This window comes from Papilio machaon, chromosome 9 (genome assembly GCF_912999745.1).
Source record: "Papilio machaon chromosome 9, ilPapMach1.1, whole genome shotgun sequence".
Lineage (NCBI taxonomy): Eukaryota > Metazoa > Arthropoda > Insecta > Lepidoptera > Papilionidae > Papilio > Papilio machaon.
In genome coordinates, this window is record NC_059994.1 from 5,071,959 (window position 1) to 5,090,007 (window position 18,049).

Genomic DNA, 18,049 nt, shown 5'->3' on the forward strand with positions numbered 1-18,049 from the left:
TGAGGAGGGATCGATTGTATTCCCTAATCATATAAGCCTACTAAAATGAAAAGGATATCCTTTATAATTTTATCCTGTCCTCTGTAAAATAAAATTAGTTACCGCATAATGGTTTTAGTGTCGCTTAACATCCGGCACTTGTTTGCCGCGTTATCTAATATATAAAAATCTCGTGTCACAGTTTTCGTCACCGTACTCCTCCGAAACGGCTTGACCGATTCTCATGAAATTTTGTGAGCATATTCAGTAGGTCTGAGAATCGGCCAACATCTATTTTTCATAACCCCCCCCCCCATTTTTTTACTGCGCGCGGACGGTGTCGCGGGCGACAGCTAGTCTAATATATAAAATTCTCGTGCCACAGTTTTCGTCACCGTACTCCTCCGAAACGGCTTGACCGATTCTCATGAAATTTTGTGAGCATATTCAATAGGTCTGAGAATCGGCCAACATCTATTTTTCATTCTTTTTTTTTTTTTTAACTGCGCGCGGACGGAGTCGCGGGCGACAGCTAGTAGCTACATAAAACTCCTGATTCCCCTTAACTTAATTAAATTCCGTTTATAAGTTGAAGGTGAGAAATAAAGAAATAAGAGAATCGTTTGAACCATTTAAAAAATGTTACTATCAAGCAATGCCGCAAATTCTAAGACTCAAGAATCAATACGATTAATCTCAAGTTTTGAAGCAAGTTATGACATAATTATAAATGGAGGAACCAAGAAAAGTTATGCAATGGTAGTAGTATACCTGCTTTTGCAGTTACTATAATTTTTTTTTAGCTGAATGTGTATAATTTCGCAATAATCTAAGCTGGTCTCAAGTGTGTTCATTTTGCGTTTATGTTGTTTTATTAGGTTAAAATAAAATCTAATGTGTACGCATCATCGTCTATTTTTTTAGAAGAAGCGGCCTCCTATTAGTTTAAAACATTTAGAGGTCAAAAAGTAATATTTCCTATAGCTTTTTTATTTGGATGTATTAAGTTATACGTGGAGCGAGCATTGCGCGGTCGGCTGTCCCCGAAAGCGCACGCTCTTACACAATTTATGAGCCAAGCGTGAGACGTCGCGGTTCCATAAGTCACAGTTTTTTAACCAGTTTATATGAGCTGCGGTTTAATCGATGTTCCTTATAATTTATTCTAACGTGTAGTTCTATCGTGTATCAAGATATGTTGGTGAATTTATTTAGTAGAACATAATAAAAATCATGATGAACGGATTAAAAGCGATTTTTAGATTTTTGGTGCTCTTCATCACGTGTTTGACCTTGACCGGTAAGATAAATTAATAAAAATATTAAATGAGAAACTGATGTTTAAACTATTAAATTAAATTGGTTATTCATTGGTAAAATAAAAAAAAATTGAGTAAGTTTACGCTGACCTTACCAAGTATTAGTTTTGTTTCTTGTAAATACATATTACGCAAGATGACCTCATAGTTAAGGGGATAGAGAATACTTAAGTTGTAGGTTGATTTTAATCTATGTCTAATTTTAGCTTTTCAAAATATAAGAGGTACTGTTTGTTTTGGACAGTTATTTAAGTTTTTATGTTAAATTAAAAGTTTCGTTAAGTTTATTTGCGGTTTGCAACTGTGTTTACGAGTAAAAAATCAAAATTTTATGACAGGCAATTTTATAATATTAAGTTCAACTTTAATTTTTTTTAACTCCGACAAATCAATTTTATTTTAGCATTTTTCATTCGGGCTTTTTACATAATACTATAAGTTTAATAGTTTATATACCAAATGTGCAGCTTAAATTATGTAATTCAAATGAAGCTAGTGAGTCGAATTTGTTCCTTTACAGTAGGTACACTCGTACGTCGTTAGACCGACAATTATGAAAGTCTAACACCTTAATATTTCTCTATATTTCTATCTGTATTTGTAGTTTTATTCAATAAAACAGTTTATAAATCTACTGTCGCCCGCGACTTCGTTCGCGCGGAATTAAAAAAAAAGTTAAGTAAAATTAAAAAAAAATTAAAGTCTATGTGTTCTTCCAGTCTATGTTCTACATCTATGCCAAATTTCAGCGAGATCCGTTGAGCCGTCCTGGAGATACCTTGTAACAAACAACCACCCATCCATCCATCTAAACATTCGCATTTATAATATTAGTTAGAAGTAAGATTAAAATTAATATCTGTCATTTGAAACTCGTCATAAATAAAGCACGATGCGTGTAAGGACTGTTGCGTTCGAAGGCAGTTGTGCTTGATTAAGTTAGGACTAAGGTTACAATAGTGATAACCTTTGAAGTACATAAACACATACATACATACATATGTATGGAGAAGAATTGTAATTTTATTGAATAATATAAAATACGAGAACTATCATATTGTAGAAGTTACTTATTTTAATTTCGATGTGAAAAATCTTACTCACAAAAAGGCAAAGGGTACAGAAAAGAATGAACGATGAATAAAAAAGGAATATTAATCATTAAATATCCCTTTATTTACAAATCTTTACGTGAACGTTAAGACAGTCTAATATTCGATTACATTACGAGAGTAGGTACTTTATTGCTATCATAATGTTGCGTAGTTTCCACCGTCTTTAAACCATTATTTATATTGTTTTATAAGTTATTATAAACTGCGTTTCAAAAGCCATTTGATATTGCCAGATCTGATAACATACATTGTTATAGATCTTTTGTTTTTACGACGATCAAACTAAAATAGTGTATTTTTAGAATGTTCAGTTTGTTGTAGTATTGATAAAAAGAAGTGCTAACCATTCGTTACTATTTAGTTGGTTCACAAACATGTAGTCAAAACACAGTGTAAATACACTAATTGACATCGACATATTTAAATTTTTATGTAAATATTAAATCAAGTATATAAGTTGATCAAAATCCTACTATAATAGTTTATTTTTAATTAATTGTAATAAAAAATTGTGACGATGATTTTTGAGATTTCATTTTTTTAAGTAGAATTTCTTAAAAGTAAAAATATTTGGTAACGTCAGTGTCATATTTAGAATTTAAGTTGCATACTTTAGATTTAGATGATCTTAATGTGGTGATTACTTTAAGAATGTAATTTTTTGCGGGTTGTTGACGGTCTTAGATTGCGTGATGTAGCAATCACTGTCACTGTATACACGGTTCATGTACATACATGTATTTAATTGACTGATCTTTCTTGCTATACTTATGTGTAATAGCATTAGAACCACTCCTAAGTAGTCATAACCAGCTACACTCTTAGAATAGCAATGGTAGGTATAGCTTACATCACTACTATAACAAATTCGCCTTTAAGATTTGTCAACCACTTGTTCATCTCCGAATCCGGTAACAAGTAATAAAGCTGTTGTTCTGCTATTAACAAAATGAACATTGATAGATCGATATTTTACATATTGCATTTAAAGAAGTAATACCGCATCAGATTTTTATATATTTGACGAAATGATTGATGAATTGTCTAACCTTGTGGTGTCAGTATGTGTTGCAAAATTATGCTACCCACAAACGTTGATTGGTTGAGTTTTCGTTTCCAAATCATCTTGTGTATTACAAAAATTATGTTTACTTGTTCATTTAAGCAAAGATACTTAGCACTGTAGCCAATAATTTGGTCGACTTTACTAAATGTAGTCTTCGTAACTAGCTTTCGATATTTGTGATCTCTTCACCCTTCTTAAGCTAATTGGAGATTTTAAATAGTCACTTTTAATCCATACTTCGCTTTTTTTTACGACAGCACTTTTTATCATTTTTTATTCGAATGAATATCCATTGAGTACTTTATAGTTCGTGGGGCTTCATGCCCGCTCAAACAAAATATGAAATGTTTATCATTAAGTTACTTTTCTATTTTTGATTTTAGGAATGAAAAATATTTACTTATCATATTAAAATTAAACACGAATTGAGTTTAGCATGAGATCAGCGTAGGTAGTTTGGATTCATTTATTTCTCAGTAGTCCTGAGCCTGAGCTTTAATATTAATTTCCATTATTGTAGGCGGTTTAGAAGAAGGCAGCCGGGTGAAGAGGGTACGAGCGGAGAGTTCAGGCGTGCGGGACCCGGCGCAGGCGCTCGACGCCCCGGAGCCCGACACTGTTGTGCCCGCGCCCCCATCCTTCCTCATACCCTCAGTGAAGGAGTATTTGGAACTCGGCATGGCTATACCTGGTAAGTAATACTTAAAATGCGAACGCAAATAATCTGATGACTCATAAGGTCAGGACATATGAGAGAATATTATATACTCGTATACTTTAGTTCGACATAACTTGTCAAAATTACAATCCAACATGACTTAGTCGGATACGTCAAAATTCTTGGTGTTGAGTATTATAATTTTCTAACTATAAGTCATCACAAATGCTATGCGCACAGGTGGGCACAGTTAATCGAAAACTTAACTTCGTTAATCGTTAATTCGTTAATTAAAAAATTAACTTCGTTAATCGTTAAAGCGTTAAATTATCGAAAATTTAACGCAAGTTAAAGTTAATCGTTAACAGTTAACCATACCAAAATTATACATACTAATTTCACACTTATGTGGCGACACTTGTTTAAAATAGTAATTTGACTATACATTTATAGAATGTACACATTAGTATTAGAGACAAGTATGAATGCAGTATAGTTTATTTCATTACTAGTGCGGAAAGCCTGATATTGCAAAGAGTTCCGACAAATGTCTACCCGAGCCGAGGCGCAGCCGAAGGTGAGGGTTGACAGTTGGAACAAGTTGTAATGACAGTTTCGCACGTGTACTAAACAACTATTTTTGATACAGTTGCGAAAAAATGAAGCAATTTAATAGAATAATAAAAACACAATAAACTCAACTAACTAAAATGTTTGGAAAATGGCGCCAACCGTGAAAGAATACAAACAGAGATTTTTTTTGTTTTCTTCACCCATTCTGCGTAGGCAAAGGGAACTATGCCCAAACAACCAAGTCTTCAGTAGAATATTTTTATTGATATGAAATGAAAATGAAATTTAATGAGATGAAATAAAATGAAAACTAACCTAATTAATTGAATCAAATCATTAAATCTGATATTGTAACAAATTAGAAACTTCTTTTTAGAAATATTTGCGTGAATCATAAACACTTCAATGATTTTTTTTTGTAAAAACTTCGTGGTTGGTTATTTAACAGTTGGGAAAGACAAGTTTACAAAAGCTTAAGAGAAAGCACGAGAAAAAAAGTGTTTTAATACAGTTGCTCAAAAAGTGGCGTATTGCAGGGACGAAGAGCGTTCGGAATGTGGGCTTTTACATACTCATGCTTTTATATACTCGTAATGAAATATACTACTTCGAACCTTCTTTTGAGTTTGTCCTGTTGGTCACGTCTTTCCCGGACGTTCTGATGCATACACTTGCACGCGAACTTCACATATTATATCAATTATCAACTCGTTCGTTCACCATTCGAGTCGCCGACAGTCGCCTAACATAGCTGTACTTACGAGCGTGGCCTGGCACGTAATTTAAACAAAATGACAGCACGTCTCAAAGTTTCTAATTTAACGATTAACGGACTTTTATTAACGGAAGTTGAGTTTAACGGAAGTTAACAAAAGCGTTAACACTTTTTGAAGTTAACTTAAAAGTTAATCCGTTAAGCAAAATGTTAACTTCGTTAATTAACGATTAACGGATTAACGAGTTAATGCCCAGCTCTGGCTATGCGAAATAATTTATAATTAGTCTAAATGCGTTGTTTGTTAAATACACATGCGTTATTCGATTCTGGATCTAACGATAAGAAGGTAGACTTTAAACCAAATGTCGTTAGTCCGTGACTGTAGAATCATGAATCAAAGGCCGTGTTCATTAAAATGTAAACAAAGTTTGTAAAAAATAATATTTATGCAGTCAATATACATACGGTACTCACATGATTCACATGCAATATTTTACTTAAATATGCACTCGCTTTCAATGACTTCTTGTGTAAGACGCTACATGCGGACATTGCAAATTAAAAATCAGAGTGCGACTTATGGTTTTTAATAGGAAAAATCATTAGATAATGTTAATGAAATTTGCAGTAAATGATACTAAAATCTTGCTTTATTGATCTAATAATTCAAAACAATTATTGTAAAGTATTATTAAAAAAAGACTGTTGGATGATTTTTTTATTAATCAACTTTAATATAAGAATGAGTCATCGTATCGTCATTGTATTTTTATATCCATGATTCGTGACAGAGGATCGTCTCTTAAGCGACTTAAGTATAGGTATAAGTGAACCTTGATGATTGTATTTAATAGCGTATTCAGTGCGTGAACTAAGAATTTAGATGATTAGTCATTCTGTCGACAGTTGCACTCACGTCACATATAATTACGGGAGTCCAAAATGAACTCATGCGAAAATCCTTTTTAGCGCTCAAACGAAGCGGGCAGATTGCGATTAATTAATAAACAAGCGACTTTTGAATATTTTTTACATTTCAAATTAAATAATTTAGTAAATAAGTTCTTTTTGCATTAATCTATACTTAATAACCTAAACAACATTTCAAAAGGTTCATAGCCTTCTACCGATATTCAAAAAGTATTTCGTTAAAACAGATTTACATGATGTATTTCAGCGTAACAATTACTGTAATTTTGTACTTGATGCAATTCCATCTAACTAAAGTAAATATAAAAAAAGGCCCTTATATGTAACATGTAACATATTGGGCATCAATGGAATACGTGGGTATATTTCAGGCCACACCTTCAAGGTGAATCCATGGTGTCGTGCTCAGCACGGCCTCGCTCTCTCGGGCTTTGTTTGACTTCTTAATTCTGTTAACAATCGCTCATTATGACTTCGTTGGTAATCATTGCGCTTCAGGTAACCTGGTAAAACTGATCGGTCGTTTGAGCAATAACTCAGTAGAATAAGTAGAACTAATATTTCGGCGGTATCTTTTTGTCTTATTTTCCAAATCCCTTAATCATAAAAGTTCAAACACTCAAATATCTGATAGATCTCAACTTGTTTCTTCTTAGTTGGTCTACTTTTAGTTTAAAGATGCATGAGCAATAAATACAGTTTTAAGCTACGACATTTCTTTTACTAGGTACGGAAAAAATACTTTTTAAGGCGTAGAAACTCTATGCATTCAAAAGTATTTTTATCTTCCGTTCAACAAAACACAAGTAACGCAAGTGCATTGTAATGTAATGATTAATCATTAACGAAATATTATATTCGCACTTCATTTGATGCGTATAGCAAAAAGCGGTTTAGAAACTGGCAAGTAAATTATTAGTAATATTTACAATGTCTTTGCAACTGGCCACGGCTATGTGGGTCGTATGTGCAACGTACACGAAATATTAACACCGAATCATATGGACGGGCAAAGAAGTTGGAATCTTTAATTCAGAATGCATACATTTAATTTTAAGAGTTGTGCTTTCGTAAGAGAAAAATCACGCTGCAAGGACGATTAGAATGTTGTATGCAACTTTTTGATATATTCGAGTTGTCTTTGATTTGTATTTTTTTGTTATTTTTTACCATAAAAATGTTTTTATCATTTTGTTAAACAAGCTCTTTCTGATGTCTCTATGTAAATCGTTAATAATTGTACTAATTAGGATACTTTTATCTCCTATTCTATAGCTTACTCTCAAAATTTGAATGTACGCAATATTACTTGGATATCAGATAACCTTAGTGTACACTTTTTTATGGCTCGACATTATCCACATGCAAAGGTTATAATGAAGGTAGACAAGTAAACGTTAGAAAAAGAATTTCCAGACTACTGTGATGCTGCTATTTCGATAATATTTATTAGCTAATAGATACTAAAATTAATTAAAAAACGATAAGAATAAACTTTTGGTAACTTCATTCTTATCGTTTTATAACAGTTTTTTTGTTTTTTATAGTCGTTTACTATTAACAAGTTGCATTGAAAACAAGCTATATCATTTTTTATTAAATAAAAATACTGGAACCGGTCGATGAACAGGTTCCACAGGGTTTCTTTATCCCAACTATACAAAAGAATAAAACGAGAATTAAGCAAAAATCCCAAAACCTGACTTTTAAAAAAATATAAACCTGTTCATGTTAAGCCTAGACGTTAAGGGTCCTAACTTTTTCAAAAAGATATACATTCATCGTTTTAGTTTTATTATTTTCCATGTAAATAGTGTTGTGAAACATGTGTACATGTGTTCTTGAACAAGGTTATACAGGTGTACAATTTGTTCAAAGAAATTAGCACGACAATAATAATTGTTTCCTGCATAAATGTAATTTTGTCAGTCCACTGACAATGGCGGGGAGGTCGTAAGACAATTGACTAGGCGGAGCGACTTATGATTATGTTTGAATGGAAATTTGAATTTCATATCATAACACATTTAAGCAATGCAACGCACACGTTGATATGTAAAGTTAATGAAGCAGTTTGAGCAACGCATGCTAATGCATTTGCGGTTGTCTTACTGCATGTTTTAAACGTCTTAATTTATTGCATTAAAGTAATTTCGTGCTTGCAATTACTCATTAACTAGCTTAGAGTTAATTCGCATTATTTTCATTCAATAATTGATTTAAGTGTCTTGTTAAGTAAGTTAGTAAGTACCAGTAAAATATTACTATATATAATTTAATATATAAAATCTAGTTTTACTTGTATTGGGAACTGATAATTTAAAATTAATTAAAGGAAAGTAATTGCTTTTTATTATTTTGTCATTTAGAGTATTTTACTATTTTGCAACAGACTTTATTTTCAATATATCTAAACTGGATTATCAATTAAATTAAAGAAATAATTTTATTTAGAGTCGGCGGCAACAAAGATGTTCCAGAATACAAAAACAAGATTCAATTATCATAATTAATCTATTCGTGTTATAAACAGAATGGCCTTTTGCGGATCCAGTCGGGCCAGTTTTAAACGAAGATGTAACATAAAACTACGTATAATTAGGATGTTCGCTTCGTTATACTTTGAGCCTTTACAAGATCTACTCGATCCATCCTTTTTATTTTAACGTGTGTGCCCTTGAGACTGATTTCGTTTAGGGATCGAATGTCTTCAAATTTTAAGTTACGATAAAAACAAAATGGATTAATTAGTTAATAATACTTTCAATACACATAATAGACTAACTTTGATGTTTTCAATAACTATGAAAATTAATGTTCAAAATTGTTAAAATGAATAAAATTCTATAACTACATTAGCCATTTATAACAATTCTTTTATTTTGTTATGAACAAATTGTATTTTTTAAAGGAAAAAAACATCAATTTATATCGACACCCGGCATAACATATCAATGCCTCAAGGTGGCATAAATAAAAAATATATTTGAATAAACTGCAGTTTTTTAGACATACCTAAAGAATAAAAGCATTTAAAGTTAAGTAAACTCTGGTCAAAGCTATACTTGTAAAACGGATGAAAGTAGTTTGCAGTGAAAAGAAACTTCTAGATGACTTAAATAAAGATCTATAGGATTGAACAGTGCTCCATGTGAGTGGAACAGAAATGTTTATCATACCAATTCATATTTTATCATTGCCAATGTTGATAAATATTGGGGTAAAGTCACAAGTAAAGTCAAATTATTACATAAACGTGTCGATATTGACCTTGTTCGATTCTGTCCTCAGCGACCTTATGCTTGCTTGGCTCGAATTTATTACTTTATCTTTCGTACTGAGGTGATGAGATCCAAAATTATAATTATACTTAATTAAACATGTCTTATGTTGCCAGTAATATTAATTAGATGTTGATAGACTACTCGCGATTGGTATAATTTGTTGTGTGTGAATTATAGGCAACAACGAGACAATTTAAATTTTGACTGTCTAAAACTTGGGGAACAGTGCTAACAAACTTAGAATAAGATGTTGTCTTAACGTTTTCAGCAGGTGCCATAATTCTTAAAAAAAAACATCAAAACAAATAACTGTTTTTAAGGACCTTTAAGTGCAATGGACATCGAGGATTCAGATTGACAATTTTTTTCATATCACAACAAACTATAACAAATTGCTTCTTGATTTTTATTTTCTTGTACCCAGTACGTTCCTAGATAGTATCCAAATCCTCTCATTGCCAAATACGTGCACAGTCATTCATTACTCAAATGACATGAGAGAACGCAAATCAATTACTATTGTGAAACCTTCGGTTTAAAGCGTTTAATAAATTTTGAATTGTTGCAATTCAATGATTGTTCTTAACGCTATTTACATACGTCTTTGGTTAGATGTTGTATTACGTATTGTTATATTAATTGTTATTGGTTTGGTAGGAACTTCTTATTTTCTTTGCTCGAGTAATTTTTAGTAGTATGTATTTATATATAGGATCAATATTTATAATATACTAGCTTTTACCCGCGACTCCGTCCGCGCGGGATAAAAAATAGAAAACGGGGTAAAAATTATCCTATGTCCGTTTCCTGGTTCTAAGCTACCTGCCCAACAATTTTCAGTCAAATCGATTCAGCCGTTCTTGAGTTATAAATGGTGTAATTAACACAACTTTCTTTTATATATATAGATATATAGATATATGTAATAGAATTTATACATGTCATCGTAATCTTGAAGTTACAATATAGTAACAATAGTTTTGGTTAAAATGACGTCCCTATGATGTCCCTAGTGCCTTTTCCTTCGATTTAAATGAGAATGCTATTTGACATTTCGAAGCAGTAGGTCATTGAAATGTAAGACCGCACTACCGTATTGCAAGAGTCGCTTCAGGGAACGTTACAATTATCGTTACGCGATTCGTTATCTGGCTAACGGACCGAACATTTTGACTTGTTACTAAAAGGAACTAAGGCTAGTCTATAGGTTACTTTCTTTTTTCCAATTCACCTTTTAGAGACCTTTAGGTGAGGCCTGATTTTAAAACAAAAGTTGTAGTGATTATAATCTAAAACACAATATTTATCTTAATCGCTTTTAAAGATTTACTTGAAAAGTATTTGATTAATAAGTATACATAGCATACATGTTTAATTAGTATATTATCGCTTTTAATTACAATAATAGAGATTTTAATTATAAATTCGACAAACAAGTTTATTATAATTTTAAAGCTTGTAACATTTTACAAAATTCCTATTATTTCTTTAATATATGTACATAATATGTCGTCAAATCGTCGTCATAAAATCTATTCTTTGTTTACATACTAGTATAATGTTGTAATTGTATACAATAACATGTAATTATGTTTATATAAAACTAATTTACTAATATATTAATTTAAGAGCACTTTTCAATTGATATTTTTCAACCTAAAAATGATTATCATTATTATTTTACATGAAGTTAAAACCACTAAGACTATTGCGCGACACTAGGTTTAGTATTGTAATTTTTGATACATGAAACAAGTAATACTGCATTAAGATCGTGATCGTGCGCCGGCTATCTTTATTCGTGTTCCAATAATTGCTTTGTGCCAGTGAAAGTGGTCGCCGGCGGGGGACTTTCGTTATCATAGATCCACTGCCGGGATGAGAGAGTCTAAAGCACACGGATACGAGTGAGCATTGCCGTCGGTTTCCATAGTTTAAACATTTATACAAAAACTATTATTGTCTTACTTTTTCTTAAGGAATTAGAGAGATGATATTGTTTTTTTCACGTATATTACGGGAATGGAAAGCCCAGTAAATATTAATTTAAGATTTTTTTATAATAATAATGGTAGAGTCGCTTAGTACATAATTTTGGTATTATGGTATTTATAGTCTGGATATTAATTAATTCAAATGATACAATATACATAATATAACATTATGTTAACAAATATTTATCGCAATTAATCAAAAATGTCACTAAAAAAGTTAAACTTTTAACTGTTACAAAAAGTTTGATAAAATAAAACAATGGTTGTCCAAACTTAATAGATGCGACCCAACAGCATTACAAGTAGAATGACTGGGAACTTATAACAATCAAGTTAGCGTTACGTCGGCATTAGCCATTGTTAGAAACCGAAAGGTTATTGATTACGATGTAGGTAGTAGCTTCAAGAAGTCGAAATATTGTAATCTCTTACGCTAAGAATACAGGCTGTATTAACGCCTACGATTCTTTAAAGGTTAATAGAAATTTCTTAAAGAAACGTGAAATCGTTCTCTTTTGGTATGATTATTACATTTTTGTAATAAAGTATTTTTTTTAAACTCGATAACCTTGCTATTATTACGTAAAATTAATAAATCAACCGGAACATAAGATGTCCTTTAAAATACAATTTTACATCCGCTTTAGTTCTGTTTATTTGTACCGTGTTACATACTTTACATTTATCACCAATAGTATAATATAAGCACATTCTGTGTCGCGTTTAGCTCTATTGTGTCAATGCCTGTTTGTTAGCGTGCACTGAACTAAATTAACATGCCGTTTGCAAATACTGTCACCTTATTATAGATTTCTAGCTGAAATACATAGACATGTGTAACTAATGTTGTACTCTAACTGTACTAAATATTATGTTTAAATTGATTTGATATTAATGCAAATATCAAGCATAACTCTTATTCTATCTACTGATTAATAAAATTTACTTAAAGTTTTAAAAGCTTTTTTTCTATTCACCACTAAGATTCAAACATTACTGAAAGTAATTAAGATCTCACTTAACGAATCTTCCATATAAAAGACATCAACGAATTGTATTTTACTTATTGCTTTGAAATATTGATTGATGAAAATTATTCAATACATTTTTAAATTAGTTCGGCGCTACTTTGATTTGTTTACAAGTTAGGATGATATCGTTCGTAATAATATAAATAAATCAGATGTATCTATTTTGTTGAAGGTTAACACCTTAAACCTTGTTTTATTTCACTGCTAAATCGTGAAAGAGCAGGTTTTTGAAATGTTAATTGCAATTTTATACGTATGTAAATACAAAGCAGAATATACTTTTATTTAAGATTTAATTATGTTTTGCTTGGCCTGATGATCATAGCGAACTGTAGATCTACGAAGATAAAATCCTGAATTGATATGAAGTTCTCTGTAGTACTTTTGATATGACCCCATTGATGTATAATAATGCATAGTTACTATAATCGAAATTATATATGTATATCTTAGTTGCAACATAGAGATTGGATTATTGTAAACAAGCCCATTTAAGGCCTAAGCATCACCCACAAAACAGGCATATGTGCAAATTAACTACTATGTTAAAATATAATTACATGTGAGTTTTTACAAAGGTCTAAAGGTATCGGAGGTTAAGTTGTTTTGTATGTTTCTCCAGAAATTGTTTTGAAGAACTTGACAAATGACGCATATCGTTGTCTCAGAGGTCAAATAATGATATATTACGATAAAAATATTTTATTACATTAAGTAATTGAACTTTAGGTTAGAGTGGGGACCAATGAGCTATCGTCATTATGGGTTATTGTTTGTGAGAAAAGCAATGCTTCTTAATATAAACAACCCAGTAAAAATACAATAACAAAATGCAGAATTAATATTCAATGTAAAAATTACAAATATGTGCATAGCAAAGACAAAAACACTATTAATACAGATTTTTTGTTACATTTCAGGAAAACCAGGGACGGATTATCCAATTCTAGGCGCAGTGCCTTACACAAATTTCTACTGCGACGAGCAGCCCTACCCTGGCTTTTTCGCTGACATGGAAACCCGTTGCCAAGGTAATACATAAAACAACAATATTAATATTCAAAACATGTTCGACCGCATCTCCATTTGTAAGATTTCAATGCGTTTTATGTTAGCTTTTGTAATTTTAATATGAAATAAAACATTTATCCTTAAAGTAATAGCTAGATTCACCTTAGCACGATAAAACGGGCTTATCCGCCAATAACTTTTTTTAATTAAATTTCCATCATAACATTTGTGTCAATATAAAAAATCTTAATAAATTATACCTTCCTAATGAATCACGGTATGAGCGTCGGTGGCTCAGGGGTTAAGCACTTGACTTGCAATCTGGGGTTCGAATCCCGCCATGTACCAATGTGTTTTTCGAATTTCGGTTTACATATGTTTATCCGACGTTCTTACGGTGAAGGAAAACATCGTGATGCAACCCGCACTGGGCCAGCGTAGTTGACTATGGGCCTAGTCACCCTATGATAGCAATTAACTTAAAGTTTACAAATGATGTACCACTGCCGAATCTCCTTTTCAAAAACATGTTTTTATCTCAACTACTTCAAGGAATTGAGAGGGACAGCAATATATTTTTGTATGGTAAGACCATCTGAGACTATGTTGATACGGTGTTAAAAGTCAGGTTATATGCGAGGAAGACTCACGGAACCAACCTCCTTGACCTTAAACAATCACACATATATATTTATGTTATATTAGATTTACTAACGGTGTGGTAATATTTACATTTAGTTGCGGAATTATTATCAAAATTGACGAAATCATGATTTGTAAGAGGATAAAATGTTTTGTAATTCACAATGTGCTAAATTTTAATTACTTTTAATTTTACTTAAATTTGTGATTGCGACAGAATTACAAAAAAACATACGAACATCAATTAATATCTTACATATTTGTGTCTTTAATATACGATTTACTCTACCGTTCTCTTCCCAGCTTATACCCCATATGTTGATGGGGTCACCTTCTTAGTTAATTTCTAGGTAACATGCGATTTACTATACTCACTGACGTAACTAAATTCATTATTTGTCTTACTGTTTTGATAACTTATTATAAAATGGACATTTTGAAAAATTATAATTATGGACAGTATATTATTTACCACAAGTATCTGTCAATTCATATAAGTACAGTATAAATTGTGCACGTTCTAGATTTCCGCTCAATTTGATGAAGGAATTTTAATTTAGTATGTCGATGGAATAATAATTTAAATCAATATTGATAGTTGATTGATTGCATATTTATCACGTTCGATGGGCATATGGCCATCAAATATAATGAATATATACATGTTATTAAATAACACCATATACATATAAAATGGGAGCGCTACGTATATAAGCCCTTTGATGCATGTAATATTTAACTAGGACTTAGTATAAATGATTTTGGTTCTATAAAAAGTCAGAAGAATTTATCTATACCGTTGTTATTCGATAGGTAGTAAGAGTACGTCATTGAAAGGGTTTTAAAAATCCAACGTTTTAGTAAATGATCCTTTGAAAATTGGAGGCATAAATCTACCTACTTACCTATCCTATTCTATTAAAGAAAATATAGGAAGGGGAAGTCATTTTGGACGGGGAAGGGATATGTATTTATTGCCACCTTTAACTTAGGTTAGGTTTGTTTAAATAGATATGGTTTACTATGCAAATGCGATATAAATTTTGACCTTCAGTAACATTAGATTCTCATAATTCAGCCTTTAAATCATCAAAGGTTAACTAATTATAAATAATACTGACCCGGAAGATGATTAGTTGAGTCAATAAAAATAAATATCGACCAATCGTGAGATCCTGCTCTTTTCAACCAGTTTCGCTTACGGTTACGAAGTTGATCTTCTTTATTCTATTATGAATATTTAGTTTAAATATTTGGTAAGTTTTTGTTAACTCGACTATGATATCGTGACCGGGAAGTAGGATGAAGATCATTCATTATTTTATTGAATGTTACACAAACAATTAGCTTATAGTTGCTTTATTGTTTTATATATTCTTTTTGCCTACAAATATAGAGGGAGACTGAAGAAGGTCTAGATAGATTATGTGAAAGAGGATATGAAATAGATGAGAAGGGAATGAATTCAGATATAGAAATTTGATAGATCCATACATTGTATGGAAGGCTGATGATTGCATTGTCCTTTGGCGAGTCTAAATCAGTTAAAATTTTAAAGATTTCGAATTGTTTTTTTTAACATTGAATCGTATTAATAAATATAAAAGCTGAATGTTTCATCATAACGTAATGAAATAAAGTATTTTAAAAAAGAAACTTGTTACATTTCGTAATTTATCTTCCGCCCGTTAATTACTTGTTACTTTTTATAATTAAGAATAATAAGGCAATGTTATATTTATTGGTTGTATAATTAACACGAATTAAAATTGCAGAGAAACTAAGTGACTATTTCTTAAGACTGTATTTCTTTTAACAAAAACTTATATTTTGTATTACACAAAATCAAATTTAGTACCATCAGCATTTTTAGATTTTTCAATAAATGCATTACTTCTTCACAAAACATGCCCTTGATTTATCTTCGAAATTTTATATAATTATTCATATTCAGTGGTTCATGGAATAGCCAAAACAAATCTTTTTCAGTTGCCCATTTTGTTGTTATTGCGATTTCGAAATTATGTTATACTTCAACTCCATAAATTCTATGATTTCCGTTAATAATTATTACGAACAATTTCTGTTTCCAGCGTGGCACTACTGTGATATCGACGGGCGCCAGGCTTCCTTCCTCTGCCCCAACGGCACGGTGTTCTCACAGGGCGTGGCCTCCTGCGACTGGTGGTTCAACGTCCGATGTGCGTTGTCCCCTGCCCTGTACCCACTCAACGCAAGACTATACCGACGAAAGAAGAAACAGTCCCGTCCTAAACCCCATAGAATAATTGACAAAAAATTAGTCGATGAGATTTTTCTGTAAATATTTGTAAGCTAGTTTAAGTTTTAATGATTTGGAACTCTATGTTTAATAATAAAACATTTGATCAATTCTGAAAGCTCTCATGTTTGAAACTGTAAAAACGATTATGTCGAAACACAACAGTCTAAATAGTTGTGTTGTGGCCAACAAAATAGTTACTTTCTAAATACAAGTAAATAAACTCTTATCTATATTTGTATTTAAATAATCACAAGCATATATTTTAAATGTTGTTTAACTTATATAACTTATTCTATCTCCTATAAATTTATTAAAAACATTTTGTTTTGTCGTCTATTATGCAGTCGCAAATGTGTATTAAAATATTATTTGTCTTTTATAATAGAAATAACTGTAATTTAAACATTTAGTTTAGTTACTACAAGATAAAGAATGTGATACATTTGTCTTTATATCAATAATATAAATTTACCAATAGTTTTCTAAGTTATAAGTAAGTATAGTTGTATCAATATTAGATTTACGGAAAAGTTATAGTGCATTTTTCATTGGGCGCCAACAACTTTTAATTGGCAAATAACTTCTATTTATCAATATACAAAACATTATACCGTAATGTTAAAAAGCTTGATAATGATTTAACTATTTGCATAAGGCATATCACAAACTACATGAACAAACTTATTGTAATTGTAATCATGGAAACCGAACAAATTAAATCATTTTCCACCTTTGAAATTAAGAATTTTCAGTAAAATTTAAATTAATAGAGATGGTTTAATAATGCAGCGCCTTCATATAAAAACTGAAGTGCATGAAAATAAAATTGAAATTACGACAAACAGCAGTATCTGTAATTAATTTGAAAACATGCGATACTTTGCTTCGTGAAAATGAAATGTGTCTCAATAATTAATTCTGAGTCACTTGTTCTATTTAGACTATTAATGAATTAATAATTCCATGCTAAGATAATAGTTGATAGTGTTACGTAGTATTAAAATTAAAAATATGTTGTACTTATGCGTTTCTTTTTTATTAAAACAAAAATGATTAGCCCTAATTCCATCTTTTCACCATTTTTCCTGTAACAAGAACTTTACATATATTGCTTTCTTTACACAGGAAAAAATGTATTTCTCCAAAAACAACATTAGCAGATATTGTGCAGTTGGTTACCAAAATATTAGCACCTTACTTTTTGAACACCCTCTTAATTTCTAGACAAGCGGTCAAAGGCGAAATACGAAAGGCAAATTAATAACGCCTGGTTAAAATTTTATAAAAATAAACTTTAAAGATATTTGTCAAGTGTAAAAATTTTCTTAACCATAAGTCTTCCAGCAAAACTTAGCTACTTTGGATACATTGACATAAATGTTTTCAACCACAGTCAACAGTTTTACACTTGATTTCCGGACATCTGGATATGAAAGGGGAAAACA

At 31.1% G+C, this 18,049-nt stretch overlaps 1 protein-coding gene across 1 annotated transcript; it reads left to right on the forward strand.

Annotated features, from left to right (window-relative positions):
* Positions 1-1,005: 1,005 nt before the first annotated feature.
* Positions 1,006-16,854, forward strand: LOC106711862. The gene is made up of 4 exons (XM_014504277.2): positions 1,006-1,279; positions 4,000-4,170; positions 13,588-13,698; positions 16,414-16,854. The coding sequence occupies exons 1-4, from the start codon at positions 1,213-1,215 to the stop codon at positions 16,641-16,643; spliced, it is 579 nt and encodes a 192-aa protein (XP_014359763.2). The 5' UTR covers positions 1,006-1,212; the 3' UTR covers positions 16,644-16,854.
* The last annotated feature ends 1,195 nt before the right edge of the window (positions 16,855-18,049 follow it).

Bases quoted from the DNA above. Each gene is read 5' to 3' on its own strand.
- LOC106711862 (XM_014504277.2), top strand. From the start codon at position 1,213: ATGATGAACGGATTAAAAGCGATTTTTAGATTTTTGGTGCTCTTCATC. The intron at 4,171-13,587 runs GTAAGTAATACT...GTTACATTTCAG, and splicing joins ACTCGGCATGGCTATACCTG to GAAAACCAGGGACGGATTAT. The intron at 13,699-16,413 runs GTAATACATAAA...TTCTGTTTCCAG, and splicing joins CATGGAAACCCGTTGCCAAG to CGTGGCACTACTGTGATATC.